Source organism: Salvelinus namaycush, chromosome 9, assembly GCF_016432855.1.
Source record: "Salvelinus namaycush isolate Seneca chromosome 9, SaNama_1.0, whole genome shotgun sequence".
NCBI lineage: Eukaryota > Metazoa > Chordata > Actinopteri > Salmoniformes > Salmonidae > Salvelinus > Salvelinus namaycush.
Genome location: NC_052315.1, coordinates 53628079 through 53645269, shown reverse-complemented (window position 1 = coordinate 53645269; position 17191 = coordinate 53628079). Strand labels below are relative to the sequence as shown.

Sequence of the window (17191 nt, the reverse complement as noted above, 5' to 3'; positions counted from 1 at the left end):
GATAGACCTTGAGATTAGAATTATGATTGAGAAATATAAATTTGACCTGTTGGCACCAAAAGCTAAAAGACTGCAAATATGAGTGTAATTGTTTGGTGCCAACATAAATGGCTCTACATTTCTACGGCTAGCCTCTTCTACAGGCTACACATAATACCCATAGGAAAGCCCAAAATGCATTGTACTCAAACAATTCATTTAGGGACCCATAATATGCTGAAAAAGCTAGTAGGCTAAAGAAGTTAGACTTTTTATGATTCTTCTGCATATGATTATTTTGCACTGTGAAGTTTCAAAATGTTTTCTGACGCTGTAGACCAAACAGAAACAGTAGGCTTACACCTTGGTACTAGCCACTGATGATGTGCTGTTTGATATGTGTACTGTACAGTACTGTATAATCTCTCACTCCAGTTCTGCATTTCAGCTCCCTCAAGGTGAAACAAAAGCTAAATCCAACATCTGCACCACACAGAATGCACTGCAACTGCCTCTGCAACGCAATGCTGCAAGGCAAACGGCGCGTTCCATTAGAAATGAATATACTTCTGGTGTACCAAAATGCAATGACTCCGTCGCTGTGATCTGCCCCACCTCGTATCCCATGTAAAACCTCCGCTCCTCAACAAATCCTATGCCCCGAACCCCCACAGTGTTGTGGTTCATGATGCACAGTAAAAGGCATAGAAATGGAAAATATAGAATGGACAGCTAGAGTTCTCTGTTTCACGTGCTGCTGACACATACTGTACATACAGCATAGACCAGCTAAAAATGTCCATAGTTATAGAATCTACAGTGGCGACCCGTCATTCAGGACACCTGTTTTGAGCCCCACATTTGTGGAAAGGGGGGGCTTTCCTGTTGGCATTAATGTGTGTCACATATCAGTTTGCAAACAATGTAAAAAATAATATACCTCATTGAGTTAATAAAGCCGCATACAAACATGGTCTCTTTTTTTGTTTTCTTGAGTAAGGCAACTCCAAAATGCAGCTGTTTCAGCCTAGCTCAGTGCTTTCTGTGGTGGGGCAAGACAGCAGAAAATACGGAGCGTTGTGCCGTGATTGGCTCAGTGTTCTGTCACTCATGGGGACACTACTTCACCTCCAAGTCTAAGGGTAGACTTAGAAAATTCTAGCCCCTTGGGTGCTGCCATAGAGTTACATTAGAAGTGCACATCCAAGAAGGCTCAAGGTCATTGGCCACAGATAAAATGACGTCAAATCACATTATATGTACAGTAGCTTTGATTGGACCGATCATGTCAACATCATACTTTCAAAATCTTAGCTAGCAGTCATCATGAATCAAGTCAACAATCTACTGGCAAATCCTTTTTAATCCTGGTCATATGAAGAGAAATAATGAAGAGAAATTATAGATGAAACATATCGGTGCTCATCGGCCATTGGACATAAACATTACACGACAAGTTGGAAATTGCAAAATCAACAATGAGTGGTTTGGAAGGAATCAGTGACAGTGGCTGTGTGGTCCCAAATCTGGGATTAAGTGGCTCTTTTCCAAGTTTAAAATGATAAACATTCAACATTGGCCATGCTATCAATGAAGCATGATTTGTGCTGCCCTCGAAACAAATGTTAACTCGGAACTGTGAAAACTTAACTTCAGTGAGTTCAAGACAACTGGGAAGTCGGGAATAAACGAGCTCCGACTGGAAAAATACTTTTTGAACGGTCATCCAACTCGGTATTGTAAATCTGGCCTCTTTCTAGAGCTACGACCTGAAGATCAATGACGTCATCATGATTCAACCTTTTTTGTTGTTGTTTTGAAAGCACCATAAATCCAGAGATTATCAGAGTTTGATGACAAAATTTGCCCACCAAGGACCGCCACGCCACCTTCCTGTTCAAGTGAGCACAGCACAACAAGGCGAGTCCAAAAATGTATTGTATGCTACTGCATACATTTTGTAATATGCCAGGGCGATATGTATACTGTAGCTAAGAAAGTAATACTAAGTGTATGTTGTGTAGTAAGATGTTAGTAGCTAATTAATGTCTTAATTGAAATTACGATAGACTCTTATCCGCTTGTCGTCCCCTTATGGCATAGTTTGTACATCTCAGTTGTCATTAGAAACCACATGTTTTTAAGCAAGTCAGCCATATCAGCTATGTTTTTTTAAAAGGCAGTAAATGAGTCTGAATGAACTGTTTCGCTGCCATACAAGGCTCCGCTGAATACCAGGTGTAGCAGTGGTAAGATGTTGGGACTGCTGTTGGTACAGGTTTATGTAGGACCTAACTGCTTTGCTGGCATGCATCCCACTTCTTTTTTTTGTTTTGCCCCACCAAGATTTGCATGCTAAACTCGCCACTGAGAATCTAGTCTATTTCTAGTAACATAACCAAGGGTTTTCCAAACTCGGTCAAAACCAACGCACTTATGGTTACACACACAACTGTAATATATCTTTCAGTTTTTAAGGTGGTGGGTTGTAATCATCTTGAGAGAGAGAGAGAGAGAGAGCGAGGTAGAGAGAGAGAGAGAGGTAGAGAGAGGTAGAGAGAGGTAGAGAGAGAGAGAGGTAGAGAGAGAGAGATCCCTCTTGCATCTGATGGTGTGAGTGGTGGGTTGGATTTGGGAGCCTATGAAGAGCCAGCCAGTCCAACCTGGTCAGAAGTGGTCTGGTCCAGTGTATACCAGTAAACCAATCTCCACCGCCTCCGTTCAGACTCACACTCAGGTAGGAAGAGTCCCAGGGCCATAAGGCAGTGTTCGGAGCCTACGTGGGTGTGTGTGCACTCTCCCCACCAGGGGCGCCGGTGCTGCTGCTCTCCATCCTCTCCGCTGAGTTCCCTCAGAGCGTTGGGGGACCGCAGCGTAGGCTGGGGCCCTTGGGGTCCCCCCTCCACCTACCCAGGCCCATGTGGGGTTTCCTGCTCCCGGACAGTGCACTTGGTTTGGGACCTGCCACCTGTAGCCCCTCTCGTGGAGCTGGGGTCTGGAGCCTGGGCTGCCGTACGCGGTGAGGCCTCTAGAGAGAGCTGGTGGGGGGAGTCTAGGGTGGAGGCTGGATGGGATGAGAGAGATGAGGTGGGCGGCTGCTGGGGGTCAAGGGTCACTTCCTGCAAGGCAGAGAGGGCTGGAGGAAGGGTATCCCAGGGGGAGGCACCGTCTACTGAGAGAGGATGACACCCAGTCAGAGATACACACTACAGGTTGATAAGCAGTGACACACACACAGACAGACAGACATAAGTATGCATGCACACACACACACACACACACACACACACACACACACACACACACACACACACACACACACACACACACACACACACACACACACACACACACACACACACACACACACACACACGCTAGACCAAAATAAAATAGTGTTATCTCTCTATAATCTCCTTATGTATCCACACAGCTGCACTGGCATCACCAGGACAGTCAGGACTATATACACTCAGTGGCCTGTTACTTATGTACACCCATCTAGTACCGGGTCGGACCCACCTTTGCCTCCAGAACAGCCTGAATTATTCGGGGCATGGACGCGTTGGTAACAAGGGACCTAACGTGTGCCAAGAAAACATTCCTCACACCATTACACCACCGCCACCAGCCTGTACCTTGACAGTAGGCAGGATGGGGCAATAGACTCATGCTGCTTACATGCTGACTACACCGGGCACGCACATGTTGATTTTGTCCACCCAAAACCAGATGCGATCAGGACACGCAGGTTGAAATATCAAAACAAACTCTGAAACCACCATATTCATTTGGGGACAGGTCGAAACACATGAAACATTCATGGACATTTAGCTAGCTTGCTGTTGCAAGCTAATTGGTTCTGGGATATAAACATTGGGTTGTTATTTTACCTGAAATGCACAAGGTCCTTTTTTCGTGGATCTTTGTAGAATTTTGACCAATTTTGAGTCAAACAAAATCGTGTGCTCTCTCCTATTCTCGCTATACACCAAGTCACTTGGCTCTGTCATATCCTCACATGGTCTCTCCTATCATTGCTATGCAGACGACACACAATTAATCTTCTCCTTTCCCCCTTCTGATAACCAGGTGGCGAATCGCATCTCTGCATGTCTGGCAGACATATCAGTGTGGATGACGGATCACCACCTCAAGCTGAACCTCGGCAAGAACTGCCCGTTCCATGATCTCGCCATCACGGTTGACAACTCCATTGTGTCCTCCTCCCAGAGTGCTAAGAACCTTGGCGTGATCCTGGACAACACGCTGTCGTTCTCAACTAACATCAAGGCGGTGACCCGTTCCTGTAGGTTCATGCTCTACAACATTCGCAGAGTACGACCCTGCCTCACACAGGAAGCGGCGCAGGTCCTAATCCAGGCACTTGTCATCTCCCGTCTGGACTACTGCAACTCGCTGTTGGCTGGGCTCCCTGCCTGTGCCATTAAACCCCTACAACTCATCCAGAACGCCGCAGCCCGTCTGGTGTTCAACCTTCCCAAGTTCTCTCACGTCACCCCGCTCCTCCGCTCTCTCCACTGACTTCCAGTTGAAGCTCGCATCCGCTACAAGACCATGGTGCTTGCCTACGGAGCTGTGAGGGGAACGGCACCTCCGTACCTTCAGGCTCTGATCAGGCCCTACACCCAAACAAGGGCACTGCGTTCATCCACCTCTGGCCTGCTCGCCTCCCTACCTCTGAGGAAGTACAGCTCCCGCTCAGCCCAGTCAAAACTGTTCGCTGCTCTGGCACCCCAATGGTGGAACAAACTCCCCCACGACGCCAGGTCAGCGGAGTCAATCACCACCTTCCGGAAACAACTGAAACACCACCTCTTTAAGGAATACCTAGGATAGGATAAAGCAATCCTTCTAACCCCCCCCCCCCCACCTTAAAAGAGTTAGATGCACTATTGTAAAGTGGTTGTTCCACTGGATATCATAAGGTGAATGCACCAACTTGTAAGTCGCTCTGGATAAGAGCGTCTGCTAAATGACTTAAATGTAAATGTAAATGTACTCCGACAATTAATCCACAGATAAAAGGGGGGACTTAGTTTGTTTCTAGTAATCTCTCCTCCTTCAGTCTTCTTCTTCTGTGGACTTTATATGGCGTTTGGCAACCAACTTTAAGGTGCATTACCACCACCAACTAGGCTGGAGTGTGGAGCTCAATTCATCTTTCAATCAACCATGTGGGTATATGCTCCTAACAACCAATGAGGATATTGGAGAGGCGGGATATGCAACACGTCAAGCATCTAAAATAGAACCAAGATAGAACCAAGTTCTATTTTAGCGCCTGGCTATGCAAAAGCTCGTTGATGTGCGCGAGCAATTTGGATTAAATTATTGAATAACATGTATGTGTCCATTTATTTTATAACGCTCGCAAACGTAAAGCATGTTAAGCCAAATCCTGACTCTGCCATCAGCATGACGCAACAGGAACTGGGATTTGCTAGACCAGGCAATGTTTTGCCACTGTTTTTGCCATTGTCCTGTGTTGGTGATCGCGTGCCCACTGGAGCTGGTTCTTCTTGTTTTTAGCTGATAGGAGTGGAACCCGATGTGGTCGTCTGCTGCATTAACCCATCCGTGACAAGGTTGTTCTGCACACCACTGTTGTACTGCACCGCTTGTTTGTGGCCCACCTGTTAGCTTACACGAATCTTGACATTCTCATTCGGCCTCTCATTAACAAGCTGTTTTCACCCACAGGACTGCTGCTGACCGGATGTTTTTGGTTTTTCGCACCATTCTCTGTAAACCCTAGACACTTTTCATGCGTGAAAAGCCCAGGAGGTTTCTGAGATACTGGAACCGGCGCGCCTGGCACCGACGATCATACCACGCTCAAAGTCGCTTAGGTAATTTGATTTGCCCATTCTAACTTTCAATCGAACAGTAAGTGAATGTGTCAATGCCACTGAGTGTATATATATATATATCATTATATATGCGTTCTAAATGGCACCCTATTCCCTATACAGTGCACTACTTTTGACTAGGGCCCATTTAGGGTGCCACCTGGGATGCACTCTGTGTGTGACATGATCGGTCTATTACTGAAGAGGGTGTGTGTGCGTGTGCGTGTGTGAGGATGGCCCTGGTCAACACTGAGAGCAGTTTCACTTTACTGAGGGTGCACTTCATTGCATAATCTACTGTGGTGCAGGTCCTCTTCAGACCTGATTGCTTTTTCTACTGAGACCACCACAACCAAACACAAGGGTGATTGTCTCAGCACATAAACAGATATTACCATACACACGCACTGACACAGAGGCACGCAGCGATGCACATACACACATGTAGGACACACACACACACACACACACACACACACACACACACACACACACACACACACACACACACACACACACACACACACACACACACACACACACACACACACACACACACACACACACACACACACACACACACACGTAGGATACACGCCAGCACACACACACTTGCACTCATGCACTTACACACACACGCATTCACACAAACACACACACAAGCACAGATTTAAATGAGAGTCAGAATGGAGAGAAAGACATGCAGCTTTTCACGAACCGTGTCTTTAGAGTGGCCCATTAGGAAGAAATAGGGTGAGCTTAGCATATCACCTTTCATGCACATGGAGAGGTTGGAAGGTACCATTCCTAAGGGAAGTGGAGTAAAAGCCTATACCAATCATTAGAGTTAAAGCAAAGGGGTTAAAAAGACATTTCCACTCGTGTTATTTCACAAAGGACAGTTTGACAAGCAGAAAGCATCATCAGAAGCTTCTCAGATGTTGTTTCAATGTCGGGTTATGGAAGCAGATTGAATTAGCTGAAGCTTTTGTTGTGTCAGTTAAGGTGTCTTTCAGGTTCCACAGAGCAGTAGCAGTAAGAGTAGGTAACATTTCAGGTATTATCTGCTGTTTATAGCACACATCATGGTTGTAACATTTGCGGTGGTCTGCATTAGTGTGTGTGAGAGGGAAGCCATGATTACACCTTGCATTAACATGTGGTTGTCACCATCCTTCAGGATGATCCGATCACTATCTGATCGAGATTAGTTGCGTATACACATGGTAATAAAATGTGTATCTTATTTGCCCACTGAGTCTGCATTGTAACCAGATACACTGGTCCCTCCTGTACGCAAATTATTTCTACCTGCCTTGGACCTCCCCTTATGACACAAGCTGTGTATATCGACAAAAAACAGCACACTTTTATGTTCAATCATTTTATCATTATAGCATACTTTGGTTATCCAACATTTTAAGACTGGGGATAATACTGTCCCGATAACCTCGACCTGTCCACAGTCGTACAAATGAATATTACATATTTAATATTCAAATGAATACTCATCCCTAAAAAAACTCACCAAACACACCAGCTGAGTATCTGAATGTGTTTACAAAATATAATTAATGCACAATACATTAAAAAAATTACACTTAGCCCCTAATGCACACAGTAAAAACACAAAGTAGGCTACAGCGCATCTCTGAATGTCACAACACATTTATCCAAACAGGTCTGAACAGGGGTGATCTTTACGCATGGACGTTTACGCACACTGCCTTTATATTATTGTCATCTTGTCTTGTAAATAACCTTTGACCTTGCCATCTTGTGACGTTGACGTTGTCTTCACCTCTATTTTAATGCCACGCCAAACAAAGTTAGATAACGCTTATAGAAATAAAGATATTTATGAACAGATATCGTCCTTGAATGACAGAAAAAGGGTTCTCCCATTCCCACGGCCAATGCCAGCAAAAAACCAGCAAAATCAAATAACTGAAAACATTTTACAGAAAAGCCAATGACTGTAATGGTGGGAACCTGAGAACCCAAAGCCCATGGGTGACAGTCCTACCACCAGCCCACTGTTTATTCTGGACAGTGCTTTTGGTAAGCTGCTTAGTGTTTCATATACTTTTTTTGGTCATGTCAATAGTCAAATTCAGTTTCTATATCAGATATGAACATAATACAGTGGCTTTTCTTTAGAAATGTTATAAAAGTCCACTCTGGCTAGAGCTAAAGGCAGGTTACAGGAGGAAAATTAGGCTTACACATTATACCTTGACATACACTTGTAATGCACTACTCTCTCTGCTGCGACTCCATCATGGTATGTCCCATGCATACCTAATATTTTTGTAGTTCAGTTTAAACTCTGTAATGCTAGTAGCTATATCAGTCTATCAACCCTCGATGAGTGAAAGAAAGTGAATAATCACTAATCAATGATTTGGAGGAAACCAAACCACAGACCTTCTTCAGGAAGTCCATTTTTTTCCCTTTGGTAAAACTGTTTAGGCTCATACTTAATTAGAATCTGATGCCTGTAATATAATGCAATCCTTTTCAATTTTATTTCATTATATTATATTCTGTGAATCTTTGAGCATTTTCCAGACAAATCTCTAGCACTAAGTTGCAGAAGATGTCCAAACTGATAAGTAAAGGCGTATAGTTCTCTGTAAGCATGAACGAGGCCACTGTCCAATTTAATATACAATACGTAGCGCTCTTTAGGATACTTTTATGTGGCATCAGTCCACGGTGTCAGTAGGCACATGGTTTCTAATGAAGACTATGATCTTAATTCTAGAGGAATTGTAAAGTTACCGTTGTCCATAATTAGGCTACTACCTCAACTGGTCGGTGTGATTATTATTATTTTTTTAGAGGGTGGAAACAACTGTGACGTTGGCCTAATCTATTTGCTTTCATTGTCAGGATTTGTTTACACCTCAAGGTTATCTGTACAATATGTGTCTTCAACTACCTCCTGAGGTGGTCATGAAGGTCTAAACTCGTCGAAAAATGTGGGCAGAATCAGAATGCGGTCAAGATCAGGACAACGGACGCATGTTAGAACCAGGTATAAACGGGGCTAGAGAGAGAGAGAGAGAGTGAGAGAGAGCGAAAGAGAAACAGAGAGAGTGAATGAGCGATGATGAAATTAGACCCAACCAAATCATTACAAAACGAAAAGAAAATTCTTTCCAATGTGTCAAGTAATTAACAAAATAACAGAGAAAACTAGAATGCTATTTGGCCCTAAACAGGGAGCAGACAGCGGCAGAATACCTGACCACTGTGACTGACCCAAAATTAAGGAAAGCTTTGACTATGTACAGACTCCGTGAGCATAGCCTTGCTATTGAGAGAGGCCGCCGTAAGCAGACCTGGCTCTCAGGAGAAGACAGGCTATGTGCACACTGCCCACAAAATGAGGTGGAAACTGCACTTCCTAACCTCCTGCCAAATCTATGACTATATTAGAGACACATATGTGACTCATTTGAGGAAACTAGACATATGTCGCCATGGAGATAGCAATATCTAACACAGCTTTTTTAAAGATATCACAAAGTAGAACTGAAAAGGTGTTGCTCTTCACTTTCTGGAGGACAAAGTTTTGAAATCGGTGGAATGCACGGTGGATTTAGAGTATGATAGCTAAGGAGATGGAGGAAATTCTGCCTTTTGATTGCAAATATGCAGACAGAGTCGAAAAAAGAACACACAGAAGGCTATTGCATAAAACACCTGTCTCCGGATTACATCTTCAAACTAAGGCAACCATGGCATCCATGACAGAGAGGGAAAAGCGTCCATCCATGTATATGGACGGGTAAGATAGTCTATCTAGCTACATTTTCAGATATTACACAGTTCTAGTTTAGTCAGAAAGTTGTTTTCATTTCAAGTTAAAGCGTACTGTTCGATAGCTAGCCAATGTTAGCTGGCTGGCTTGCTAGCTAACGTTACGTGTATGATCTGTGTACTAATGTTTTTCGTATCTCAGAGTCATTTGCATTGCTATAGTTATAGCCTAATGTTAGCTAGCTAGCTAACATTGAACCTGGTTGGTTAGCTACCTGCAGATTCGTGCAGGGTAGTAATGTTATGGGATTATGGGATTATGGTTCATTGTTTAGCAAGCTAGCTATATGTCTAAACAAAGACTCCACTATGCAAGTAACCCTTTCAATAGAATGTTCATGTTGTCACTGCGACAGCTGTCGATAGACGTAGCTGGTAAATTCCCTCTGGTTATCTACTCTGATTTCAGAGCACCTGTCTGAGTGTGCCAGAGCGCAGAATAACTGACGAATTTACGGACGCTCAATTGTTGCCAGCAGCACAGTTGTGGTAGCCAACGCTCTGGATAACATAAAAACAGCCTAATCAGCTCTATTAGGGCGAGTAAAATGGTCAGAGTGAGCTGTTCCCTCGTTTGTGTCTGGAAGTAGCTCGCAAGCTAGCCAACGTTAGCCAGTTAGCTTGGGTGCTTGACTGCTGTTGTTAGGTCAGAACGCTCGGATCAACCCTACCTCAGGCGAAGACGGGGGCCTGGGATTTAAAAAAAATAATAAATACAATATAAATATAGGACAAAACACAAGAGGGACAACACAACACTACACTACATAAAGAGAGACCTAACAACATAGCAAGGCAGCAACAAATGACAACATAGCATGTTAGCAACACAACATGAAAACAACATGGCAGCAACACAGCCCTGACCTGTTCATTGTGATTACTATTATTTGACCATGCTGGTCATTTATGAACATTTGAACATCTTGACCATGTTCTGTTATAATCTCCACCCGGCACAGCCAGAAGAGGACTGGCCACCCCTCATAGCCTGGTTCCTCTTTAGGTTTCTTCCTAGGTTTTGGCCTTTCTAGGGAGTTTGTCCTAGCCACCGTGCTTCTACACCTACAGTGCTTGCTGTTTGGGGTTTTAGGCTGGGTTTTCTGTACAGCACTTTGATATCTCAGCTGATGTGAGAAGGGCTATATAAAAATTTTGATTTGTTTTGAACATGGTAGCAGCACAAAACATGGTACAAACGTTATTGGGCACAGACAACAGCATGAAGGGCAAGAAGGTAGAGACAACAATACAACACACAAAGCAGCCACAACTGCTCAGATTCTTTGAATGAATAGATTGAGATAATTGTCCAGTTCGAGTGTTTGTTGCAGCTCGTTCCAGTCGCTAGCTGCAGCGAACTGAAAAGACGAGCGACTCAGGGATGTGTGTGCTTTGGGGACCTTTAACAGAATGTGACTGGCAAAACGGGTGTTGGATGTGGGGGATGAGGAATGCAGTAGATATCTCAGATAGGGGGGAGTGAGGGCTAAAAGGGTTTATAAGCATCAACCAGTGGGTCTTGCGACCAGTATACAGAGGAGTATAGAGTGCATTGAAGTGTCCTATAAGGAGCATTGGTGTCAAATCTGAACATCTAGCCGCTCGAGAGCACCCTTATCTGCCGATCTATAAATGATGTCTCCGTAATCTAGCATGGGTAGGATGGTCATCTGAATCAGGGTTAGTTTGGCAGCTGGGGTGAAAGAGGAGCGATTACGATAGAGGAAACCAAGTCTAGATTTAACTTTAGCCTGCAGCTTTGATATGTGCTGAGAGAAGGACACTGTACCGTCTAGCCATACTCCAAAGTACTTGTATGAGGTGACTACCTCAAGCTCTAAACCCTCAGAGGTAGTAATCACACCTGTGGGAAGAGGGGCATTCTTCTTACCAAACCACATGACCTTTGTTATGGAGGTGTTCAGAACAAGATTAAGGGTAGAGAAAGCTTGTTGAACACTAAGAAAGCTTTGTTGTAGAGCATTTAACACAAAATCCGGGGAGGCACCTGCTTAGTATAAGACTATCAAATGGATGAGAGAGCTTCCTACTGCCTGAGCTATGTAGTTGATGTAAATTGAGAAGAGCGTGGGGCCTAGGATCGAGCTTTGGGTACTCCCTTGGTGACATGCAGTGGCTGAGACAGCAGATTTTCTGACTTTATACACTGCACTCTTTGAGAGAGGTAGTTAGTAGACCAGGCCAAAGACCCCTCAGAGATACACCAATATTCCTTAGCCGGCCCACAAGAATGGAATGGTCTACCGTATCAAAAGCTTTGGCCAAGTCAATAAAAATAGCAGCACAATATTGCTTAGAATCAAGGGCAATGGTGACATCATTGAGGACCTTTAAGGTTGCAGTGACAGGTCCATAACCTGAGTGGAAACCAGATTGCATTCCCGAGAGAATACTACAGACCTCAAGAAAGCCAGTCAGTTGATTATTGACAAGTTTTTCCAACACTTTTGATAAACAGGGCAAAATAGAAATAGGCCTATAACAGTTAGGATCAGCTTGATCTCCCCCTTTAAATAAAGGACGAACTGTGGCTACCTTCCAAGCAATGGGAACCTCCCCAGAAAGGAGAGACAGGTTAAAAAGGTCAGAGATAGGCTTCACGATTATAGGGGCAGCAACCTTAAAGAAGAAAGGGTCTAAACCATCTGACCCAGATGTTTTTTGGGGGTCAAGTTTCAGGAGCTCCTTTAGCACCTCAGACTCAGTGACTGCCTGCAGGGAGAAACTTTGTAGCGTGGCAGGGGAAAAAGAGGAGAAGCATCAGGGATAGTCGCATTAGAAGGGGTGGGAGATGAGGAAAATGTTGGACGGGCAAGGAGGCATGGCTGAGTGAAATAGGTATCCTGACTTAATGAAGTGGTGATTAAAGAGTTCAGCCATGTGCTTCTTGTCAGTAACAACCATCAACATTAAGGGACATGGGCAGCTGTGAGGAGTATGGTTTATTCTCCAGGTCTTTATACATTTCCCAGAACTTCTTGGGGTTAGACCCACTGAGAGAGAACTGCTCTTTAAAGAAACTAACTTTGGCCTTCCGGATAGCCTGAGTGCAATTCTTTCTCATTTGGCTGAATGATAGCCAGTCTGCCTGAGTATGCGTGTGCCGAGCATTTCGGCTGAGGCAATTCTTGAGGTAATTCTTAAGATGGTGTGAACGATACTGAATGGGTGTAGACAAAGAAGAGCTGTCCAGTAGGTGTACCAAAACATTCAAGGCCATTTTCTTAAAAGTGAGGTTACAAGTTTATCAACTTCCAAAGCAGAATTACCTTCCCATTGTTCCTCATCTGTAGTGTATGATATACCATTTTCTATCTCTTGAGTCTCTACTTTTATACAATGTAAAAACACCATTTCAAATTTTGCTACATAAGACAGAATCGAGTCGGCAGGTCACATATTTCCCTCAGATTACACAGACTCACAAAGAATTCGAAAACAAATTTAATTCTGATAAACTCCCATATCTATTGGGTGAAATACCACAGTGTGTCATCAGAGCAGCAACCAGTGAAGAACAAACACCATTGTAAATACAACCCATATTTATGTTTATTTATTTTCCCTATAACTATTTGCACATCGTTACCACACTGTATTTAGCCATAATATCACATTTGAAATGTCTCTATTCCTTTTGAACTTTTGAGTGTAATGTTTACTGTTCATTATTTAATGTTTATTTCACTTTTGTTTATTATCTATTTCACTTGGTTTGGCAATGTAAACATATGTTTCCCATGCTAATAAAGCACTTTGAATTTGATTGAAATTGATATGAAAGACGGGGGGGATAGAGAGAGAGAGAGATAGAGAGAGTGAGCGATGATGGGAAACAAGAGAGAAAATTTAGAGAGATTGTCAACCAAAAAGAAAGATTGAGAGAGAAAGATATAATCAAAAGAGAGAGAAATTATAAAGCGAGAGAGGGAAAGAGAGAGAAAAAAATGAAGATGGAGGTTTATTTGGGAGGAGACCCACCATACTCAGGCACTTGTCCCGTGCCTCTCTTTAGCAACAGTCTCACCCGCCTGCACCCCGCCTTGATCAACTCGATGGCCCGGGCATGAGTCATGTCCCGGGTACTGTCGCCATTTATCTCAATGATTTGATCCCCCACCTGAGAGAGAGAAATAGCGAGAGGGATAGTGAGAGAAAAGAAACAAAGCGATAAAAAAAGAGAGTAAAGATGGGACAGGATGAACATAGAGACTTGTCAAATTATATGAAGTACCGCATTGCTATTGGGCTGGAAAAGAATGTTGCTGTGTTTGCAGTCAGGACAGGAAGTGATGTCCCTCACCCTCATTCTGCCATTGCGGATGGCTGGCCCATCCTCTGCAAGCCGCAAAACAAACAGATCCATCTTGTACTCCCGTCCCCCACGGATACTGAAGCCAAAACCCTTCACACTCTTCTCCAGCTCTACCGTGAAGTAGTCAAAGTCCTGTGCACAGCACACAACCAAGAAGCAACATTCATAAAAAATATAGCCAATACTTAGTCAACTGAAACCTGTCTGTAGTCTGGGATGTGTAGTTTTACATGCTGTCTGTAATATGGGATTCTGGGGTATGTTGTCTTACCTGTGGTGTCCAGTAGAGGATTCTGGGATGTATAGACTTACCTGTGGTCTGAAGTCTGGGGGGAACTGCTCTAAAGGGAACTGTCTGTCCACTAAGTATTTTCTGTAATAGGGGATTCTGGGATATGTAGTCTCAACTGGGATGTTTAGTAGGGGATTCTAGGATGTGCAGTCTTATCTGTGGTCTGAAATCCGGGGAGAACTGCACCAATGAAAGCTGTGCAGATTTTGAGTGTTTGTACTAGGGAATTCTGGGGTATGTAGTCGTCCATATGGTGTGTACTGTAGTAATGGCTTCTGGGATGTGCAGTCTTACCTGTGGTCTGAAGTCAGGTGGAAACTGTGCTAGAGGGAACTGTGCAGCGAGTGTTGTCGAGTGTTGTCTGTAGTCGATGAGGGGAGGAGGGTGACGATAATCCAGTGTGGGCGGCTGCCGGTAATCAGCCACCGGAGGGTGCCGGTAGTCGACGGGGGGCTGCCGGTAATCGGTGAACGGAGGCTGGCGGATATCCGGTTTCACGTCCTGCCTGGCTTTCACCTCTGACCTGTAGACACCAAACAAATATGAGGTTGAGAAAGAGTGTGCGTATTCCCTATGTAATGTAAGTGCACACACACACACACACACACACACAAGAACCCTTCACGGTGGCAGCTCTCTCTCTGGGTGTGACAGAGAACATAAGCCCTCCGGCTGGGCGCCATGTATTATACACACACATCCGTAAATGTATACAAACATCCACAATCGTAGCATACGTCCACCTACCCTGCACATATACAACCCAAGTGCACGCTCTCGCTAATTGGAAAAGCATGCACACACGCACGCAGGCAGGCTCACGCACGCCGCACACACACACACACAAAATGCAATGTAATATCTCCGTCATTCCCAAACGGCACAGGAAAAGCATCCTCTTAACTGTAGTCGTAATGACTGACAGACAGTGTCAAGCATTCCTCCATCCTAACAGGAGATGATTGTGGTCTACAGGAAAAGGAGGACCGAGCACGCCCCCATTTTCATCGACGGGGCTGTAGTGGAGTAGGTTGCTAGCTTCAAGTTCCTTGGCGTCCACATCACCAACAAACTAACATGGTCCAAGCACACCAAGACAGTTGTGAAGAGGGCACGACAAAACCTATTCCCCCTCAGGAGACTGAAAAGATTTGGCATGGGTCCTCAGATCCTCAAAAGGTTCTACAGCTGCACCATCGAGAGCATCCTGACGGGTTGCATCACTGCCTGGTATGGTAACTGCTCGGCCTCCGACCGCAAGGCACGACAGAGGGCAGTGCATACGGCCCAATACATCACCGGGGCCAAGCTTCCTGCCATCCAGGACCTCTCTACCAGGCGGTGTCAGAGGAAGGCCCTAAAAATTGTCAAAGACTCCAGCCACCCTAGTCAGACTGTCCTCTCTGCTACCGCACGGCAAGCGGAACCGGAGTCTAGGTCCAAGAGGCTTCTAAACAGCTTCTACCCACAAGCCATAAGACTCCTGAACATCTAATGAAATGGCTACCCAGACTATTTGCATTGCCCCCCCCCCCCCCTCTTTTACGCTGCTGTTACGCTCTGTAATTATCTATGCATAGTCACTTTAATAACTCTACCTACATGTACATATTACCTCGACTAACCGGTGCCCCTGGACATTGACTCTGTACCGGTACCCTCTGTATATAGCCTCGCAATTGTTATTTTACTGCTGCTCCTTAATTATGTTACTTTTATTTCATACTTTTTTAGGTATTTTCCTTAACTGCATTGTTGGTTATGGGCTTGTAAGTAAGCATTTCAGTGTAAGGTTTGGTGCATGTGACAAATAAAATGTTATTTGATTTGAAATACCTGCCGTCGTGGAGGTAGAGCGGGGGAGGGTGGCCGGGTGGCTGGGCGACCGGGCTCGGCTCGGTCCCTGCCGGGCTGGGCTGGGCGGCCGCTCCTGGGGTAGGCTGCGTGGCTGCTGCTGGTACTTGGCCTGGCTGGTCTGGTGTTTGGCCTGGCAGAGCTGGTGGTGCTGGGCCTTCCTGGGTGGTGGTTGTCTGGCCCGGCTGGGCTGGTGTATGACCCGGCTGGGATGCTCCTTGGCTGGGCTGGTTGACTATGGGGGTGGGCTGGGCCTGGGGGCTGTGTTTCTGGGTCATGGGGCTCTGCTTCTCTGAGTTGGGCCTCGAGTGGGGATCTAAGATGGAGAGATGGAGTTATGTTTCACTATATTGGATCATTCCAATATATTGGTATCACTTCGCGGCGGAGGGATACATCTGAGGTGAGGATTTACAGATTTACTCCCGTATACACTTGTGTCACGGCTGGGGTCTGCCCCTATATATAGATCCCATGGCCGCGACACACGTTCTTTTTCATTTTCACGGCGGACGTCCATATGGTTTGAGGTACAAACTTTCTGAAGTTCGCTTGGTAAGTCGCTGGCAAGTGTAATATCTTGCGTGGAAGTATACTCACTGGCTGTTTGCAGCCTGGAGCAGCTGGCCACATGGCCAGCCCCTCCTCTTGAGTGCTCCACTCGCTGCGCACGGTTGATCTGTATCTTCCGCCCGTGGTTTGCCGTGCTTGTTTCGTTAGCTTTACACTACGACTCTGTGTGCACCCATTAATACATTGGTGGCTCTTGCTGCCACAAACTGTATTTACCTTACACAACTTGCCGACTGGCTTGTTTTGTGTGTGTTGTGACTTGCTTTAACATGCTATAGGCGCGGGTTCTTTGCTAATTACCCTACGTGGGTTCTCTGATAATTCCCCTACACGGTTTTCTTCTTCTTTCTCCTGCAGAATGTAAGAGTATGGTGGTGGGCTGCCACTACGTTGAGACATTAACTTTGGAATTCCTTAACTTCTCTAGGGTAGGGGGCAGCATTTGGAATTTTG

At 45.0% G+C, this 17191-nt stretch overlaps 1 protein-coding gene across 1 annotated transcript in view; it reads right to left on the bottom strand.

Annotated features, from left to right (window-relative positions):
* Positions 1-2188: 2188 nt before the first annotated feature.
* LOC120054194 (membrane-associated guanylate kinase, WW and PDZ domain-containing protein 2-like) overlaps positions 2189-17191 on the bottom strand; it is a 285181-nt gene continuing 270178 nt past the window's right edge. The window contains exons 18-22 of the mRNA XM_039001646.1: positions 16148-16481; positions 14606-14834; positions 14008-14151; positions 13686-13824; positions 2189-3148 (exon numbers count right to left, since the gene is read on the bottom strand). Of these exons, the coding sequence (XP_038857574.1) occupies positions 2886-3148; positions 13686-13824; positions 14008-14151; positions 14606-14834; positions 16148-16481 (1109 nt within the window). The 3' untranslated portion in view covers positions 2189-2885. The remainder of the gene's footprint in view (positions 3149-13685; positions 13825-14007; positions 14152-14605; positions 14835-16147; positions 16482-17191) is intronic.